Source organism: Castor canadensis, chromosome 3 (assembly GCF_047511655.1).
Source record: "Castor canadensis chromosome 3, mCasCan1.hap1v2, whole genome shotgun sequence".
Taxonomy (NCBI): Eukaryota; Metazoa; Chordata; class Mammalia; order Rodentia; family Castoridae; genus Castor; species Castor canadensis.
Window position 1 is genome coordinate 163533931 of NC_133388.1, and position 21205 is coordinate 163555135.

At 44.6% G+C, this 21205-nt stretch overlaps 1 protein-coding gene across 6 annotated transcripts in view; it reads left to right on the top strand.

Annotated features, from left to right (window-relative positions):
- Nucleotides 1–1426: 1426 nt before the first annotated feature.
- Nucleotides 1427–21205, top strand: part of Baalc (BAALC binder of MAP3K1 and KLF4) — a 67087-nt gene continuing 47308 nt past the window's right edge. For 2 of the 6 annotated variants that reach the window (XR_012446382.1, XM_074068968.1), the window contains exons 1-2: nt 1466–1772; nt 6320–6401. Coding sequence is in view for 5 of the 6 variants with exons in the window: in XM_074068968.1 (XP_073925069.1) it covers nt 1638–1772; nt 6320–6401 (217 nt within the window). In the remaining variant the exon portion in view is untranslated. Of the gene's footprint in view, nt 1773–6139; nt 6204–6319; nt 6402–17663; nt 20826–21205 lie in introns of those variants that run through there. The other 4 variants (XM_074068971.1, XM_074068970.1, XM_074068969.1 and 1 more) reach the window with 4 other exon arrangements.

The window sequence follows — 21205 nt, forward strand, 5'->3', positions numbered from 1 at the left end:
GAGGCCATCCACCCTGGGTAATTGCACAGCCCTCACCCTACAAGCTAAAATGAAGTTGCAGGCTTAAAAGGAGAAGCAAAGCCTACAGGGGAGACGAGCGTGGGCCCTGGGGTGGGAACAGGCTCTGGGCTCAGCATGAAGAGGAGCCCCTCCCTGGTCTTGGTTCCCTGAGTCTCTGCTCTCCTGCCTTGTGGACACTGGTCAGTATGCATCAAGGGGACCTCTGACACTTCCACCTTAAATTGGACCCTCCTTAGTTTGAACTGTAATGACAAAGGTAAACTGAATGACTACAAAAATGTAACATTCCTTCAGTGGATATTTATAGAGGGCTTACTACTGCCAGGAAATGCTCTAACTACTGGATTGTACATACTAGTTGTTACAGACAATATATTCTAGTGTACATTCTATAGGATACAATGAATACTATGCTTATATTCTATATACCTTATTTGTTGTGTTAAACATTACATACCACACACAATGGGTTATATACATTATATATGATGTACATGTAATACTCATTATATCATATTGTATATATATATGTATATAATACTTATCATATATACTTGAACAATGCTTTGCCCTTATAGGAATTTAGTAAATATGCATTGAATAAATAAATATGATAGTTATTCAACACCACATTCTATTCTAGCAGCACCTGGTCATTGAGAATTCAGTCTTCAAACTCTTTCCTTTCCTAGCACTTTTTTAAAGGATGGTTTCCTTCTTTGACCACCTGTTCTAGGTTCTATGGGACAGTTAAGTTCATTAGCCTACCCAAGTCTGATCTGTGGGTCTCAACTCACATAGACCTGAGTGTGGATGGAATTTTCAAAAAGGTTGTCAACTGTATGTTGGAGGAGGAAATGTTAAGGATACCGGGGCTTGGAGGGAAGTCTGCCATGACTTCCAAACCATCCAGAGAGGGTGTCATGAAGTTGCAGAACTGGAAGGGCTGTTAGCAACAAGTGTCCAGCCCAAGTGTCTGAAACCATAGGCCCTGTGTCCTACTCCCCAAACCAGCAAAGACAGACCTTCGCTCTGATTGCTCTTTAATTCTTAGTGGCCACACTAACTGTCCTTTTATCTGGGGTTATCCACAGCCCCACTGCTTTTGGAACAAGTGGCCAGAAAGCTAGGGGTGGGGGTGTCCCTTTCTAAATCATTCAGTTGAAGGAAGGAAGGAAGGAAGGAAGAAAGAAGAGTGGATGGATGAGTGGATGGCTGGATAGAAGCCTGGGAACAGTATCTAGACAAGCCAGGTCGAGCACCTCAAGGGACCCCTTTCTCTCCTCCCACCACCTGGCTGCTGCTCAGGAGCGCTCAGGGAGGGCCCAGCGAGCAGGGGACTTGGGACCGGATTAGGGATTGAGACGAAGGCAGGGGAGGTGGGAAGGCGAGCGAGGTGGGGACGGGGAGGGCCTAGGAGGAGAGGAGGCGGAGTGGAGGGCACTGTGGAGCTCGGCGCCTGCTGCGGGGCTGGCGGCTAGGGGGCCGATGTCGCTGTCGCCTCCTCGCGGGCCCTGGCTGCGCCGCCGGGGCTGAGCCGCAGCCCCATCAGGAGCCGAGCGGCGGCGGGGAGCACCCGCGGCGAGGGAGGATGGGCTGCGGCGGGAGCCGGGCCGATGCCATCGAGCCCCGCTACTACGAGAGCTGGACCCGGGAGACCGAGTCCACCTGGCTCACCTACACCGACTCGGACGCACCGCCCAGCGCGGCCGGCCCGGACAGCGGCCCCGAGGCGGGCGGCCTGCACGCGGGTGAGTGAGTCCCGCGTCCCGGCGCCGCGAGGCCCGCGCCACCGGAGAGGGGCGGGGAGAGGCGCCCGGACCCCAGCGAATTGATTGACGTGGCGCGGGGGGAGCGACACAGGCAGGACCTGCTGCTCACTGGCCGGCAGACCCAAGCCCAGATTGCCGGGACAATGACAGCCCCTCCCAGAGGTTCCAGAGGGTCGAGCTAATCCCCCAACACGAATTTGCCACCGTCCGTTATGCGCATTGGCTGGGGAGGGGGATGGATGGGTGGGAGGACAGCCCAGCCCACCCACACACCCGCCTTGTCCTCTGTCGGATCAGGTTCACCTTCATTCTGCTTTGGTCCAGCTTCCTTTCTGGCCACCTGCGGACCCAGACAGGTGACTTTTCCATCCGCTTGGCCACCTGGCCCTTCTCTCCCTTGATTGATAGAAAAGGCGCCAGACCCGGATTGCCTGGGTGGAGTCTTCCCTTTCCGTTGGGAACCAGCCCCTCATGGGCTTCAAAACCCAGAATCTCAGTTCAGGGCAAAATCCATGCATTCCTGCCCATCTTAGTTCCACATTTGGGCTTACTTTTCAAGCAGTTATTTCATAGAGGACTTCGCTCCCTACCCCACTGTGTCTTATATGAAGCAGGGCAGAAAAGGTTTTGATTATAAATTAAATACTCGTTACCTAGATCTTCCCCAACCAGCAGAAATCTGCTAGAAGTATATGCAAAGAAAAAGAACTTTCTGGTCCACTTACAAATCATGATTTTTTTTTTTAAAGTAGACACTAGTAATTATAGTAGTGTGGAAGTGAAAACTGTTGTCACAGACTGACCTTTAACCATACATGTGTGGGTGACATTAAAAGGGCAAAAACCTCACTGCCTATTATATAAATACTGTCAAAAGCCAGATCAGTATTTGGATTAAAAAAGTTTTAACTGTTTCCTGATCTGTGTATGCTGGTGGTTTTGAATAATAAAATCTACAATAGAAAATCAGGTTACTTGAAACAATGTATGTTACAAGGAGGAAGAGAGAAATGTGAATTACTAATAATCCTAAAAACAAGAGCTGCCACACTGCCACTTTAATTTTGAGAGGAAGACTCTCCATCTTTTATCTTTTTTTTTTTTTAAATGACACAAGGTCTGGCTATGTTGCTTACAAACTCCTAGGTTCACACCATTTTCCTTTCTCAGACCCCCAAGAAGCTATGACCACAGGCACATGCCTGGCCTTTCTCCTTTTTCACTAAAACTTTGTAGCTTGTCTTGAAAGCTGTCATAACACTGGGTTTATCTCTATAAATTCTCTGACTCACAGTGGCAATCGTAATGCTTATTTTTTTATGTTGCCGATGTTTTCAGCAAGTTACTAAATGATGTATTGGTTGAATCCAATGTCAGGATTAGGATACGACACAAGCCTCTAATGGGACTTGTAAATCTTAAATGGAATGCCATTTCCCAGCAAAGTGTGGAACATCTCCACAGAGATTTCAAGGCCAGGGCTGCAAGGAAATATGGTTGAAAGATCCAGCATGAAAAAGAAGAAAGTATAACTTCTGAAATGGTTGCCTTGGTGACTGGGAATATGTGGAGTGTGTGTGTGTGTGTGTGTGTGTGTGTGTGTGTGTGTGTGTGTGTGTATGTGCAAGTTGTTATGGACTGGCCAAATACATACATTTATATTCCTTAAGTCTTTTCCAACATTTATTTATTTATTACTGACTGACATCCCATCCATCATGAGATCTGGTCCTGCAACAGGTAGATCCTGGGACAGGCACTCTCATTCATGGAATTTTGCCAAACATGGGACACTCTTGCCAGGCAGGTGATCCTGAAGACCAGCATCATTTGGAGGAAGTGCTTAGCAACAGCCCCAGGACAGCACCTTAACATTGGCAAGGCACTCTATGGACAGCATCACTTCAGTCCCCTAGAAATTTCTGTCAGTCTCAGAGTAGAGGGACATTTCTGAAGAGTAGGATGGAACCAAGACATTCTTTGTGTGCATTGGTGTTCTCTGGGGCCTTTAGAGGAGTGGCTTGGTCCCTGGGGCTTTGCAACCTGGAAACTGGTCATCTTTAGTTACAGTGAGTTACCCAAAAAGCCAGATCTCCTGGATTTCCACCACCCTGGGCAATTAGCCAGGAGTCTTTATTCTTTTCCTCTTCCCAGCAGCCTCACTGGTACTCACTCCCTGCCAGCTCTTTATCCATGAATTCAATCCCAGGCTGCTCTGGACCACCTAATGGCCTACAGCGTCTGTGTTGTGGTAAGAGGCCAGATGCCATTTCCCCTGTTTATAGCAATCCTTTTCAGATGAAAGGGGAACAAATGGGAAGATTTGGATTCAGAAGAGTCCAGATTGTCAAATCAACCAAACATCCTTTGTACTGGGATCTAAAGCAGGGGAGGGTCTCTAGAGGTCATCTATCCAGGCAAATGGATGCTCAGGTGAATTGTTCCAGCCTGGGCATTTCTCCAGTTCCTTACTCCCAGGTCCCTCAGCCAGTCCTCAAGAATCTTTCCTTTCTGGGCCCCTGGTCACTTTCCTTGAGTGTCCAACTGAAAATCACTTTCCTTGAGTGTCAAATCCCCTGGCCAGCTCAGGAGATTAAGGACAAGAAGTAGGCCTAATTTTCTTTGTGTTTTTCACATTTAGTCTGTGACACAAGATTGGGGTTTCACGAAGGTTTTCTGAATGAGCAGGCGTTGTATCTAAAGCTGCCTTTCCACCCTATCGCCTCTTCCTAGGTTTCTCCTCCTCCCTTCCTGGTAGTCCTTGCTTTTGAAATTTTCCCACTTGAACTGGTTTAACTTGGATTCTCCCAAGTGCCTTTCTGTCCCCCAATTTCATCCCACTCTACTATAACATCCAACCCATCCCATAGAATCCATGGCACACCCCTAAACCCCAACTTCACAACTGGGTCTACTGAAAAGTCCCATTTAAACATACCCGCTTCTAAATCTCACTTTAGTTTCTCATACCCAATTCAGATTGTGGACGTGTCCTATGGCAGGTGTACAGTAAATATAGAATGAATTCTGCATTTTACTATAGGTGGATGGGGGCAAGTTTTCCTGCCAGTTCTACAAAATAAAGCTTTTCTTGCCCCCTCTTCTTGCTGCAAAAGTGTTCCTTAGCCTCGAACCCTGGTTTTGGAGATTGTCTCCTCTAGCCAGCAGAAATCAATTAAGCTTTTAGATTTGACTGAAACTTAAGACTTAGCTGAAGTTACAGTATCTGATAGCCATTGCATCCTCTGTCACCAGAGTTGGTCTCTCTGCCACAGGAGGAAATTAACTAGATCTGGCATGATTTATTTCTCTTCAGATTAGTTTTCAGGATTGATTTTTACTTCTGTTGTCAGATGGGCGTCTCCAAGGAGGAAGGGAGCCAGAGGTTGGCAGTTAATGGACTCCAAAGCCCAGTCCATCTCTTGATACTCTAGTCATCTCAGGCAGCACAATTTTCTTCGCACCATTCCCTAGGTTGAGCTCTCTCTTTCCTAGGGAAGAAGGCCTCCCAACAACTTTGCAATCAGCCTCCTTGTGAGAAACTCTTCTGGCTCCCTGTGCTTTTCACCAGGTGAACTCCAGACCCATGGGGTCACATCTTGAACAGACAGCTCTTTCCATCCTGGAAGATGCTGTCCATCTCCTCTTACCATTGATCCTCCAGGCTAAACACTGGCTATTCCTTAATCACTTTTCATGCCTCTTGTAGGTTTGACCATACTCTTCTAAACATACTACTCAGTTTGTCAAAGTCCCCTCAATCTGAGGCCAGTGTTAGGTCCAAGCTACTGACTGTCAGCTCAACTACATAGGGCAAGTCGAGGCACATTCTGATGTGGCCCCTAAATGAATCTCTCCTGATGCAGATAAGATCAGGTTAGGATTTGTTTTTCTGCTCTTGTTGCCATATTACTTGATGACTCATGCTAAGCTTGTGATTAGTCAAAACTCTTAGATCTTCCTAATTAAATTGAGGTTCTATGACATCATCGACATTGTATTTTGTCCACTATTTATCCAGCACCTTAGATAGTGACTAGAATAGAGATGGCACTCAATAAATGTTGAATGAATGAGTTTTTTCCATTGTGAATCCTGTATTAATATTATTGTTTCAGTAGTACCCATTTGGGATTTTTGCATTTATTTATGTTAAAATTCTTCTTGTTGATTTTCACTTAATGTTTAAATTTGCTGACCTTGTTTCATCTTTACAATGCTATGAAGCGAATACTCTAGGTCTTTGTTTCCTTGTGTTGACAGACTTAAGGTAAGGATATTTATTTGCACTTCCTGTTCACTTAATAGGCATTTGACACAAAGATGAAGAAGCTATGTTTCTTGGCTTCATGAAGCTAATAAAATAGGGGAGACAGATGCTGAGGTGGACACACTTCAGGTCAGCTGTTGGTAAGGGGCCTTTTCACTCACCTTGTTTTCATGTGCCTGGCTATAGTAGAACCTTGAGGAAGTGCTCTTGAATGAGTAATTCTAAAATTTTATGTGTCTATTTCTTTCTTCTGTAGATCCCAGAGATGATCTTCTCTTTCTTCATCAGTTCCATCCGCTCACCATTTTTGGGTTCTTGTCTACCTGATTGGTTGCACAGTAAGAAAACATTCCTGCCTCCCTCCTGCCCCTTTTGTTAAAAACAAGTCTTTGTTGCAAGGGTTGTTTAGCAAAAATCACTACAAGAAGCAGCTGGTAACAAACCTAGGCAATTTATAAAGGTCTCATGTTCACATGGCCTTGTCTCCTGGGCAGAGGACCACTTCCTGTTGTGAGTTCAGTCACATCACTGGCCATAGTGTGTTGTCCAGACTTGTCATGTACTGGCTCCCCAGTTAAGCTGTGAGATCTTCCAGGTTGGAGACTACATTATTGATGTCTGCCTGCCTGGTATCTTCCACACATCTGATGAATGGCTGTGGATATATGGATGAATGAGCTAGCTATGTAGATGAAGCTTAGTCTGTCTTTCCTGGAACCTCTTTCCTGGGTCTCACCTTAGACATCAGTCCATTGAACCTTATCTAGTTGGACACTAGATAAAACAATTACCACTCAAACAGAGAAGAATTTAAGGCGACACCATCTGCTAGATGTAGGAGCATCCTAATTATATTCCAGAAACACCTCCCGATTTTTAAGGCCTCTGTGTGAATGAGTCTCCTCTCCATCAAGGGGTCTTTTCCTGGCTTATCCTTGGCTCAGGAGTCCCTCAGGCTTGGACCCTGTCAGACCCTGCCCTAGGATCTGTGCACCTGGGACCCACAGTGCTCTCCTGCTAACAAGGCCATTTGGTTATTAGTGAAGCTGGGTGTCTGAAACTGCTGTTCTTGGCCAATGAGGCCTGGTGTCTTTCTGAGGCTGGCCCATGGCCTCTTGCTGCTTCCAGCAGACCATGTAGCTTCTGCAGCAAATATGATCCTTGCCAGGACTCTCACAGAGCTTCTCTGGCCAGTCTAAGTGCCATCTTGGCTTCTGTCTGTAGTGTGGACTTGACAGGTATACCTTATGCCTCTAACGCAAACTGTGACCTTGCCCCTCCTAGCTCAGCTTCCAAGAGCCCACAGTTCTTCCCGTGCTCTGTTCTCCTTGGCCCCACACCCTATCACCTCCATTTCTGTGGGGATGAAGCTTTTGTAGAATGTTGTTGTGGGCTAACTTGTTGCCCTACCCTCAGTTCATATGTTTTGAAGTCCCAGCTCCCTGTACCTAAAATTAGGCAGGTCCTAATTCAATATGACCAGTGTTTTTATACAAAAGGGAAATCTGTAGACTAATACACGGGGGAGGGAAATGAAGGCTGAGATGGGTGATACTTCTATAAGCTAAGGAGCACCAAAGTTTGCAGCCAACCACTGGAAGTTAGAAGAAAGGCATGGGACAGAGTCTCAGCACTAAGAAGGAGCCAATCCATCTTGATTTTGGACCTCAAATTTTCAAGACAGGACCAGATTTTGTGAAGCTTGTGGTACTTTGTTACAGCAGCCTTTGCAGGCTCATTTAAATGTGTCTGTGAACACAGATACTATGAATATTTGGAAATAATCTGAGAGGATGTCCATTGTTACCTCCTCACACTTCCTCCTGAGATTGGACCTATTTCTTTGATGTTTAGATTCAAATAGCATTTATTGAGCATCTACCCTATGTGACGCTTTTCTTTTGGACATTAGTTCACATTACTCTCTAATATGACCTCATAAACCATTGTTATCACTATTTTCTGGATGAAGAAACTGAGGTTCAGTGAGATTAAGAGATTGAGCAAAGTCACCGACTAAGAAATTGGAAAGCCTAGGTCTCTTGTTTTTAAATCTGGGGCAGTGTCCACTGTCCATGACTGCTCAGCATGGGTCTAGAGTTTTCTTCCACCCCATCTGCCCGGGTTTTTTTTTGACAATATTAACCATGTAGTGTGGTAGCCTCCTGCCAGCATTTACATGGCCAAGCACATAGGTCCTGAAGCCCTAGGGCACTCATGCCACCCCTCTCTCTGCTTGGTGTCCTGTGTCCATGTCACAAAGCAGGGTTGCAGGGGGTGTGTTGAGAACCATCTGGGGTCCCAGTCACCTTCTGGGCCTGTGAAAGATGAACCATCTTTGGGAGGAATAATTTTTTCTTCTGATTTTTAATGCAATACACATTCCTATAAAAATTCAGAAAGTATAGAAAAGCATGCAGAAAAAAACATTTTTTATAGATAATTAGGCCCCACCCTTCCTGTCTGCCCCTGGGTGTAGACATGCATGCTACATCTTACACGGAGGTGATGTTTGAAGCTCAAGGGGATATGAGCAAAAATCTCTCCAATTGCTTGGAAACTCAAAGGCCTGGGAAAATAATTTTGTTTCTCTTTGTGTTTAAGAAAATATTGGGAGATATTGGGAGCCAAAGTCTAGCTTGAATAGAGGAAATCAAGGGGAGAGAAAAGATTCTGGATAAGTGTAGGAACTTTTCTTTCTTTCTTTCTCCCTTCCCTTCCCTTCCCTCCCCTCCCCTCCCTACCTGTTCCCTCCCCACTCATTCCCTTCTCTCCTTCTCCTTCTCCTTCTTCTCAAGTACTGGAGAGTGAACCCAAGGCCTTGCACTTACTAGACAAATGTTTTACCACCGAGCTACACCCCCAACCTTTTCTTTTTGTTTTCTTCCAACATTGAGCAAACGCAGATGTATTTGGGTAAATCACATATAAGGTGAACACACATTGTGACAAATACATACTGTGTGTATGTAATACCTCCTATGTCCCCTCCACCCCCTGCAGTAAGCTCAGGCTGAGCATGCTGTTTTATATTCTTCCCAGCTGTTTTCTGGGTCAAGTAGTCTCTTTATATCTGGTATCTGTGTGTGTGTGTGTGGGGGGTGAGTGTGGTGGGTGTGGATGTAGGGACCAACTCCCTGTCTGGGGCTCAAATGCCATGGTGTCAGCCAGGTAGCTACCCAGTACTCTGGTGGTGCTACTCCATATGCTCTCAGTGACTCTGTGTCCACTGGGATAGGGCTGGAATGGTATAGGTAGCTGTTTTGTGTAATGAAGTAAAGCCAGAAAGCTGAGTAGGTTGTCCTTAGTCTAGCCCTATCTGCTTTACAAATGTCCAAATTTCTCCCAGATTCTGGGGTTGGGTTTCCTGTTAGCCTTCATTACTGATGATATTGTGACTCTTGGTTTTTCTTTTCTAAATGTGTTTTTCTTTTCTTTTCTAAAATGTCTTCTGAGGCATTTTAGTGGACAGTTAGGGCAAGCTGAGTCGGTGCCACCAGCCAGATGCCTTTTGGGAAGCCCAACCAGAGCTTCTTGATTTTCCCAAAGCCACTGCTCTGCACTTTGATGCAGCCACTCCTGGGACCACACAGCCAGGTCTGGCCTCTGTTTAAATGCCCCACACTTCCTCCTTCACCAAGGAGCTAGCTCTTTCTGGCATCACAGCCTTGAGTCCCCAGATCTCTCCGCTCTCATTATCCAGCAACTTCCTTGCTTCTTTGCTTGGAGACAGTATAATTTTGTAATTAAGGAATATAACTAACCACAGTTAACAGCTGTGTGACCTTGAGCAGGTTTCTTAGCTATTGTGGGTTTCATTTCCACATGGTAGGATGGGAATCATTGAAGAAGGAACGTATTCATAAACACGAGTGGCCAAGAGTCTCAGTTGCTGCCCATCCTGGAAGCCAGGATTCACTTTCCCAGACTTGACTAGGCTTGTTGTCCCCATCTTGAGCCTTGGGTCACCCTTCTTCTCTGCTCTCTACACCCCTGTGTCTGAGCTGCCTGGCACTGCCAAGGAAGGACATGAGTGTTAGTGACTGGGTCTCATAGCAATCCATGCCCTGAATCTCAGGAGTTTCACCATCTTTCAGAAGTTCCATTAATTCCTTATTAATGCACTGTGTCAGATGCCATTTTGTAGCCCCAATGCTATTCTATTCTGTCCCTCTGAACCAAAATAAGACTTCTGTGAATTCTCCCATACCACCTGGGAGTTTTAAACACACCATCCTGTCCTCCTATCTAAGTAGAAGAAAAGGATTTTAAATGTGCAGACGAGGTTGTTCCTTGTTGTGGACATATGGGGACACCACATAGGTGGCTCCATTTGGATGAAGGTCTCCTCTGCATCTCCAAAGATTCTCCTCCAGTCTAAGCCACCATCATCTTCCCGTTTGACTCCTGCTGTAGCCTGCTCGTATTCTTGTCTTTGAGAATCCATTCTTCGTGTCCTAGGGAGAACAGTCTTCTAAACATGTGTATTAAGAACTGTCACTCTCTTGTTTAATACCTTCTGATAGCTTCCCTTTGTACTATATGGAGAATAAAAATACCTCCCTCTTTCTTGTTCTCTAGGGGCTTGCTTGACTCATTCCCTGCTGCTTCTCCAGTGTTGCTTACCCTGTTCTCTCTTTCACTCAAGAGTTTTCCAGCCACATTGGATTCCTCTCTGTTCTTTGAATACCCAGAGCCCTTTCCAGTTACCAAGCCTTGGGACTTGCTGGGATGTGCCTCCTCCCTGCATGTGACACTGCTTTACATCATTAACCCCATTCTCTCTTTTCAGCTCTCAGTACCCAGGTTACCACCTCAGGGACACCAGCCTTTCCTTGTAACTGTCTGGTTATGTCCTTCTTAACACCACAGTAGTTGTCTTGTTCACTTATTATTTGCTTCTTGACTCTCTCAATCCATGAGGTCAAGGGCTTGACTGACTCATTCATTGTCAGAGTCCAAATGCTCAGCACAGTGTCCAACAAAGTAGATATATGTCGAATGAGAGAACCTGTCTCACTTTTTGTTTCAGTTGGAGATAGTGTTTGTGTAAACAGAAGGCGAGTTTAGCAAATAGGGAGTTTGCACCAGAAGTCTGGAGGTGGCAGCTGCACCTGCTCATGGTGGCTCTCATGGACCTGGGCTCCTTTGAACTCATTGCTCAACTATCCTTAGCACATGGATCCCATCCTCATGCTGCCAGATGCTGCACTGTCATATTTTAGATAGGAAGACAGAGGACAGCAAAAAGCATTCTGAGTCTGTTCTTGATCTGTAGAACAATAGCCTTTCCAGCACCCAATGAGCTGTGCTTGCGTCTCATTGGCCAGAACTGTGTGACATAGGTGTTCCTGACTGTAAAGAAGTCTAAGAAATCAAGCTGAGCACATGCCACACGGAAAGTACTAGGGCCCTTTTGGCAAAGAAGAAAGGGGGAGAGCAGATATGGGGTGAACTGTCTGCAGGGTGGCTGTGGCCACAGCTGTGGCCACAGAGGAGGGATGATTAGCAGCAAGGGGGAAGGAGGAAAGGAAGTAGGTAGGTGAGGAGAGAGAGAAGGTCTGCCAGCAACTAACATGACATGATTGCCAGTATTAAGATTTTGCTACACTAATAACCTGTTTTTAATATTTTCATGTGTTGAGTACATTAGATGAGCATTTGCTGAAAAGCTTCATGTGAAGTAATTTTTAAAATACCGCAATGATATTCTAACCTTAAAGCTTAAAGAATGGCCTTTTGGCCGTGGACTCTGTACTCTGTACTGTGAACATGAAATGGATGGTAGGCATTCCTTTGTTTTCAGATTCATTTTCCTGCAAGGTTAATACCAGCAAGAGAGAGAGAGAGAGAGAGAGAGAGAGAGAGAGCGAGCTGATATTCTGTGGCACCAGTGTCCAGTTAGTGGGAACATTTGTGGAGGTTCCCTGTGCAGGGTCCTGTTGATATTTTGGCTGGGGACTTCTATGGGAGACTCTCCAGACAGCCAGTAAGCAAATTTAAAGGATTGACAGCATTTCCTGTGGAAGTTAAAAAAAAAAAAATCATTCTGCTGCTGTCTCTAGGGCTTGTGGACTTCAGCACATGTGGAAACCAAAAGGCTTTGTAGAAAAAACAGGGCTGCTTGGGAAAATGGTTGCCATAACAACAGGGACATGGCATTCGTTATAATGACGCTGCAGTCACCTGTGCACCCTTGATAAGAAGAAGGATGCAAGTTTAAGCACCTCAATGAACAACAAGCATGTTTGAAACCAAGGCCTCATTCAATTATTACCTCCAAGAATCACTTTCTAAGAATAGTCTTTGTACCAGCCTGCCTCAAACTTGCCCACTGAACTGATAAGTGGTGTGTGTGCAAACACACATGGATGCCACCTGCCTTAGGAGCATAGCTTCCATTCATCAGGTGCCCAGGGTGTGCCAGGCATTGCATAGTCATCACCTAACTGTGTTAGGTTCGTCTTACATATGGGAGAGTCACAGAGGTGAGGTGGCTCTTCTAAGTGCATGCAGATGTAAGTGGTGGGCGGAGTAGGTCTGTCTCATTTTGAGCCCTGTGGCCTTTCCTCTGTGCCAGCTCCTTGGTCCACGGCTAGCTCTGCTCCTCATTGCCTTTTACCTAGACATTTGCTACAGCTTTTGGACTGGTCCCTGCCACCCATAGTCTCTCCCACTCCAATCCCTTTCACAGGTGAATATCCTGGAGTACAGTTGCAGTCACTGTTGTGCTATTTTGCTCCAACCCTGTCATGGTTCTTACTTCCCACTGAATGTTAATGTCTGGTCTTCCATTTAAGGCTTCCTCTCCACTAGCTCTCTGCATATCCTCCCCACTCAGTCTGTCTGGGCGACTGCTTTTTGAAGCATCTTTTCCTTCCCCAAAGATCTATTGTTCCTCCCCTCCCAGTTTGGTCATATGTCCCTTTCTAGCACAAGTCTGTTTTGAATTTTCTTCTTTTCAGCTGTGACTTATCTCTGCTACTATACTGTGTACTCTCAGAGCTAGTTAACAGAATTTGCAGTGTACTCTTACTGGGGAGAGGACTAGGAACACCACCCATGATTGGGGAGGAGCAAGGGACATGGCGGGGGGCCAAGGGAGAACTTGAATGGCTGCTGCAACAGGGATCTCAGCTGATCCTTTGAGGAGCTAGGATGACCTTTCTGCAATTGAGATGAGAAGCCTGGGTCATTTGACCCTTTGTGACCCAGGCATTGTATGTAGGCCAACTTTAGCAAAAGAACAAGACCTTGGGTGGGGCCCCTTCCTTCCACAGAGAGAGCTTCCTAGAGAGCTATTCAATGAACTCCATCCCTTAGCTGGAGAATCTGGCACTGCAACCTGCAGAGAGACCTGGGGTGTTACAGTGCCCTCTACAGGCAGGACCATAGCCAGCATAGCCACCTTTCTACTTCCCCAGTGGCTCCCCCTTGAGATCACTGGAGGAACCTAAAACAAAGGTCTCCACCCCTGGGGCTTCTGATTGGTAGGGTGGGGTGGCACCAGAAGCCTGCATGTTAAACAAGTAATCTAGGCCAGTGTAAAGATGAATTTCTTAGGTCTGAGGTTGCCAGAAATTTTGCATTTCTAACAAGTTCCCAAGTGACACTGCTCCTGGCCCATGCTCCACTCATAGAGACCTGAGGCACTAGATGGAGTCTGGCAAACCTTCCCTGGAAAGACCATTTTAGGCTTTGTGGGCTTCATCATTTCTTTTGCAGCTCTTCAACTTTGCTGCTTGTAGTGCCAGCACAGCCATAGATGACACATACCCGGATGAGTGTGTCTGTGTTCCAACGCCCACTCTTGTCCTAGGTGATTCGGAGGCACAACTAGATTTCACAGTCACTGTCTTTAAAGCTGAAGGCAGTGGGGAAGACAGAAAAGAGCTTAGGGTTTGTGGTTACTAGTTCCAGCCCTCAAACACACTTCTCAGTAGCTTTGCACTTACCAAATACTCAGTGCTGGGCAATGAATAAATGGGATGAACTTATTTCTCACCTGGAAGGCAGTTTTGAAGACTATTAACTTACCTCTGATAACATTAAGACATTAAGGTTTGATTATGCAGGTCATGCTCTTGATTTGGGGAGAATGCCACGCCACTACCCAGTAAGGCAGGGGGGCATCTAAACATTAATTTCATTCATCTTCCTGGCTCTTGAACGAGCTTTCCCTGCCTTAGGTTATCAGGAATGTTGGGACCCTTGTGTCCTTTCAGTCACTGTTGATTCAGAGTTTTGAGAGCAGCTGCCGTGGCCCTAGTTGTTTTCCCAGATGACCCTGATTCACATAGCCCTCGTTCTACAGTGTAGAACACTGCTTCTTGCAAGTATGGGAAGTTATCATCCCCCTTCACTGTCCATGACTACCACAGGCTATAATGCCAGGGTTGAGGGGTTTTAGAAAGTCGTTGCACGTTTGGTTGGTTCTGATTCTGGGCAACTGATGAATGGGGTTCTGTTATGATGTTTACTTTTCTGAATCGGGTTCCTTTGCAGAGGCAAGGGCAGGGATGCCAGCCATTACGTAAGGGTTCAGAAAACACTTCCTAGAAAAGGCATCATTTAAATAGAAGCTCCTAAAAATGCTAACGAAAGGACCCAGAAGGAGTATACCATGCTCTTTACACCTATTTTTTTTTTTTCTTTTGCGGGTAAGTTCAAAACTCAAACAGACTGTTCTCGGGACTCCCAAATCCCAAAGCCATATGCAAAAAAATGAGTGGGAAATGCAGCACAACGTTACATGAGGGAGTGATTTGAACGTGTGTGCACTCCTGCTTGGCATCCCTCTCTGCAGGTGGCAGCTTCAATTGGACAGCACACATCACGTGGATGCAGTTACTCAAAGCAATACTGGATCCCTTCATCACAGCCTTGGGCATTTTTACACAGCATTTCAACTTATAGAAAGCTTTAAAACTATAAACACAGTTCAAACTTATATATTGGATATATAAAGTTGAAGAAGAGCATAATGAACCTCTGTGTGCCCATCACCCAGCTTCTGTGTGTCTCTATGGCAAATTTCGTCTCATCTTTGTGTGTATGTTGTTGTTATTTTGAGACAGGGTCTCACTATGTAGCCTGAGTTGGTTTTGAACTTGCTAAGTAGCACAGGCTGGCCTTAACCTACTGATTTTCCTACCTCTGCTTCCCGGGTGCTGGGATTACAGGCATGTGTTACTTTTTTTTTTTAAATAAGTAACACACACACACACACACACACACACACACACACACACAATTCATATGCTCTCCCTTAAGATAAAAGGTAGCATACTGTAACCATAGCATCCTATACCCACTGTTCTGTTACGTTGGCCCTTTCACTTAGCAGTGTAAGCCAGAGATCACTTCAAAGCACTATAGAGACGAGTTCTTATTCTTTTTGTTATAACTGCACAGTGCTCAGTTGTGTGACTCTGTCCTAGTTTATTAAATCAATTGCCTACTGACGGTCGTGGGATTGTTTCCAGTCTTTTGCTATAACAAATGCCCTTGTCCGTGTGTCTTTTCATCTTTGCCAGTGTGTATTTAGAAAGATTCTTACAAGTGGGATGGCTGGACCAAAGGCTGAATGCAAATGCATTTGCTAGCTTGCCAGATTCCTCTCTACAGACCTTGTACATTGTGTAACCCCGTCAGCAGTATGTGAGAAGGCCTGCCTGTTTCCCTATAGCTTTACCGACAGAGAACATATATTGTCAAACTTAGGGATTTTTGTCACATTAATGGAAGAGAAATTGTAGTGCGCGTCTCTGTGAGTGAGGTTGATGTTTTTTCATATGATTATGGGTAAATTGCCTTTTTCCCCTGTATGCAATCTGTTCTTATTTCTAGGCCTGTTCTTTTCACCATATTTACTAGTTGCAAATCTTCATCTTCTGAGGATGACTGAGATATTTTGAAAAGTGTTAAGGTTATTTGGTAAATGAAATTGCTGGGGTTTTGCCATCAGATGAGCATCTGGAGCTGGCTAGTCATCTTGCTCTGCACAGAGCCTGGGCTTCTCCGTATGGTCTTTCTGCATGGGCTACTTTGCTCTCCTCACAGCAGTGGCCTGAGGGCAGTCAGCCTGTTTACATAACTTCTCAGAGCTCTAGGCCCTGTCCCAGCTAACAAGGTGGAAGCCATGTTGCCTTTTATGACCTTAGACTTAGAGATCATGGAGCCTCCCTTCTCCTGTTTTGGTTGCAGCTGAGTCACAAGCCTGCCCAGACTCAAAAGAAGGGGACCTAGACATGGTGAGGGTCTATGAAAGCATGATAGTTCTGAGAACCGCTAGGGATCTTAGATTTTATCCTACAAGTTAGCTGCTCAGTTTTGTGGATACTGGTGAGACATGAAACTCCTGGATCAAGAACAAAGGACTTTATTACTATGACACAGCAAACCACCTGAAGTTTAGCATATTTGTACCAGTTCCCTAACCCTCCCTGCTCCCACCCACCACCACGTGGTGGCAGATGGGTATAGGTGGATTCTTGCATTTGTGTTACAGGAAAAAGAGTCAGGGTCAAGATATAACCTTTCACATCACGTCCCCCATGACCCACTTCCTCCAAGTAGGTCCCATCTTCCCAGTTCCCCCACCTCCCAATATTCGATACAGATTTTAAATCCCTCGATGGATTAAACCATTGATTAGGTCAGAGCCCTCATGAGCTCGTCATCTCTGGAAACAGTGTCACAGACACACCCAGGGGTGAGCTTTATCAGTCTTCTAGGCACTTCTCAATCCAATCACGTTGACAATCAGGATTACCCATCACAGGCCCTGTTGCGATTTTAGCCATTTTCATGGGCAAAACATGAAACACAGTAGGTCTCTTAATTGTACAGATTTTTAGGGGTTGGATTTCTTTCACACCTTCCACATACATGCACCTGTCTAGATGCCTTCTGTTCCTACTGGTTCCACACACCGAAGCCCTCCCTGTTTCCTTTCTCTATCTCTTTAGTCTTGCAGTTTGCTCAGATTGAACATTTTGTCCTCACACTCACTCATGTACAAGTCTCACCAGAATCTACCTCCTCTGCAGAATCTCCCCAGGGCCTCCCCACCACCTGATGGAACTAATCTCGGTTTGTCCCCATCCCTGTTATACATTTTTTCTTTTAATTATTATTTACACTGCTATGTGGCGAGCTTTGTGCACATGTGTGCAGGGCTGATCTTCCACAGGAAGGAGAGTTTCTTGGGCACAGAAACTGTTGTGTCCATTGTATTTCCCTTCTGAAAGCTTGCATACAATAGATGCTCCGTTAATGTTCTTTGAGATTAGAAAAGTAGGCACTCACTTATTTGTTATCCATCCTGCATCTGAAGAACATGATGGCCTGTTGCTTGGCAACAAAACTGTGGGATTTCAGGCATGGCTGCAGGGACATTTAGTTGTGTGCTTGCATGGATGGTAGATTGTGTGGCTGTTTACCTAGCTGAGTGTGTGGAAGCCTAGCTATCTAGCCATAGTCTGCATGGCTCCATAGCTAGGCTGTTCCATGGTATCAACAGAAACCCTTCCTTTTGCTTTCCTGTGAGCTACATCATCACTTTCACCAAGATCTGAAGCTGATTGTGTTTCCCACAGGGGAGCCATTGGTGTGTGAACATGCCCAGCTGAACATTAAGCGTCCCTGGACAGCACGGCACCCTCAGAAGACAACCAGGAATGCTTCTGTTCTTTTCCCCTGCCTGTTAAGTTGGTTTGGGTCACAAAGGATGTAAGGTTATGAGCAGAGGGGGAGCAATGTGACAGACAAGCTGTAAAGAAACCATGCTCATCAGAGTGGGGAGCTGACAGGATCTAAGTAACCATTGACTTCCACCTGAAGTTTTAAGGAAGGGATCATGACCACAGAGCTCCAGGACCCTGCCTGAAGTCCCACAGCTTGTCATCAACAGAGTGTTTGCATTTTCTTATCTATAACATGGAAATGGATTTGTTTTATGCAACAAATACTTGTATATTTTATTTATAATTACTTGTATATATAATTACTTGTATATTTTATTTATTTCCAGCCCACCAGTGTTCTAACCCCATAACAAAATCAAATCAATACTTATGGTTACTCTATGTGGTCAGCTCATGCCCACTTCACAGATGAGGCCACAACATGGGTAAGGCTCTCAATTCTTTGTGCCATAGTTTTCTTAAAACTCCCTCCTCTCAGAATGGTGTAACGTATGTGGAGTGCTTAGCAGGTATTTGGTTGGTGCTAGCCATCACAGACTGTGACTGTGTTCCCCAGTTTCCCTCTCAATGTACTGCTTTGCATCTAGCATTTGAATTTACCTTCTTTCAGTTGTCCTCTGTCTAACTATGACTCCAGAAGGTTCTTCACTGTCTGCTTCCCCTGAAATGACCACACATTATCAGTGCATGATGAAGACATGTCTCGGGGAGAGGAGGTCATCTTTGTCCAATGTCCTTTAAAGACTCACAATTTAAGCTTCTGCCACTCAATGTCTTGCTTGACTCTTAGAGTGCACTTGCTCTCAGCCTTTGCTCTTGAAATGTTACAGGCCTGCCCTTTGGTTGTTTTGTTACACAGACTGAAAGAAGAGAGAAGGGGGACAGATGAAAATGAGGGAGGCTAGATATTCACCCTTGACAAAGAGAGCAGCAAAGAGCTTTGCTTCCTCAGATTGCTCTTCCGTGGCCTCAGGAATGTCTGTTTCCAGGGACCTCCTTGAATCAGAGCATAAAAAGGAGAAGATGGGTGGATGGTGGGGGTGGGGAACCTGAGGGCAGATAGTCTGTTTTGGAGTAGACAGGGCACCAGTAAGAGGATTTTCCCATGGCCAGCAATGTTTGAGAGAGGGACATAGTGATTTTCCAGTTGTCGTGAAAGAACTGATTTGATTTTTATTTTACTTAAAAGATGCTTAAATAAATATATTTGAATGCATCCCTGGGTTTTTGAATGTTGAAACCCAATGAACACATTAACGATTAATGAGGTACTTGTGCCTCTTTGAAAGCCTAGTAATCATCCTCTTAAAAGAAAATGGTTCCTACTTAATTTCTTTCTTTGTGTGTTATGCTAAATGCAGCATTTAAACTAGATTCCTAATACACATTGTGCAAAATGACTTAGCTTGGCACAAGGACACATTAGGATGCTTTGAATCTAAATGGACTCTGAAAATACACATCTGCCAGGTTAATTTTCATGATTGGTTCATAAGACAAATTAAACCTCTAATTCTAATGACTGGGGTGAAATGTAATCCTTTGGCCTTCATGAGTCATTTAAGTCCACGATTATGCCCCAAAATGATGCTTTGTTTATTTACTTAAAAAATGTTTGATGCATGTGTGTGTGTGGTGCTGGGGATCAAATGCAAGGCCTTTTGTGTGTTGGGCAAATGCTCTTCCACTGAGCTACATCCCCAGCCCCATTCCCTTCCTCCTTTTCATTTTTTTTGAGATAGGATCTTGTTATGTAGCTCAGGCAGGTCTCAAAGTCACTATCTTCTTGCTGAGTACTGGAATTACAGGTGTGTCTCATTATGCTTAGCATTGTCATATTTATTTTGTTACCTAAGTTTTGATTTTCTTTGGTGCGAGTTTTACTTTTGGATGATATAGAAATAGACATTATTAAAGGGATCAAGAGATAGACATAGACCAAATACAACAGTCTTAGCACAGTGGCCTTACTTTTTTTTTTGATCTTCAATTAATGGATTTTGCTACTGAGGGAGCACTTTCAACATGCTAGACATAGTCCAAGACACTTGTTATAATAGGTTTATGATGAACCAAGTGGAGTTTAGAGCAGAGCTTTCCAAACTTTCTGTGATGATGGAATGTTCCCTGTCTTCCCTCCCTGTCCAGTACAGTAGGTATGGCTGAGAAACTGAACTTTTTCATTTTATTTAGTGTTAATTTCCATTTACATAGCCTGATGTAGCCAGTGGCTACTATACTGAGCAGCACAATGGAAGAAGAAACAGGTAACAAACTGATTCCTACAATTAATTGATTGTAATTGATATAAATACTACAAAAGAAAAGTCAGGTAATATGGGAAAGTAAAACTGGCAATGTAACCTGATCTAAGAGTCAGCTAAGATTTCCATGAGATTTTGACATTTGTCCTAAAAAACCAAAGAATGCTTGGAATTCACAAGGTCAGACTTGGTGTGGAGCGGTTGTTAGCATAAGAAATGGTATGTGTGAAGGCCTTGAGGCAGGAAGAGTGATACTTTCAAAATACGATTGTGATTGGAGCATCAGTAGTAGCAGTGAGAAAGGGAGGCAGGACAGGAGAGGAAGTGGGGCTGGATCACATGGATCACATGGGCTATGTTAAGGATCTTGGACTCAATCCTAACAGCAAAGAGAAAGGTTTTGGAAGCATTTTGAGCAAGAAAGTACCTTGATCCAATTATATTAAAATCTTAAAAATATATAATTTGAAAAGTTATATGTGCACAAAGTTTAGGTTTGCTATGAAAACCAACAAACCCATTATACTTCCCATTTTCAGTTCCCAGAGGTAATTACTCTTTACACTAATTCTTTTGGAATTGATTTCTGGTCTCTAAGTAATACTAAAATATTACTCTTGGGCTAGAGGTATGGCTCAAGTGATAGAGCACCTGCCTAGCAAGCATGAGACCCAGAGTTCAAACCCTAGTACTACCAAAACCAAAATCTTACTTTTTCTCATTGTTTCAGCCTAAGTCCTGATCTCTTGATTACCCACATAGACCTAATTTCGCCCCCACCAACTCTACTCCCAGTATAGTTGGAGTATAGCTCGGTTAGACCAATGCTCATTGTTTGTATTATTTTGTAAATACCATTAATAGCTGCATCATACAATAGACTGTGATTACTTTTCTTGCCACACACAATATTTTATTTTTGCTGCATTAAGAATACTTTTATTTGGCTCCCATCACTAGCTCACATCAAACTTCTCCTCTTGTTGTGTAAATCTCCTTTCATCATGTTTAAGCACATTAGGTATTCCACCATGTTTTTTCCCTTTTTTGAAGAGATTGCCCTTGGAACTTTCTGCGCTGCTCCAATCTGGGTTGAATGTTCTCCATACTGCATGCTTCTTGGCCTGGAGCTTTTCTCTGACATTAACCTGAGGATTTCCTTAGCCCTCC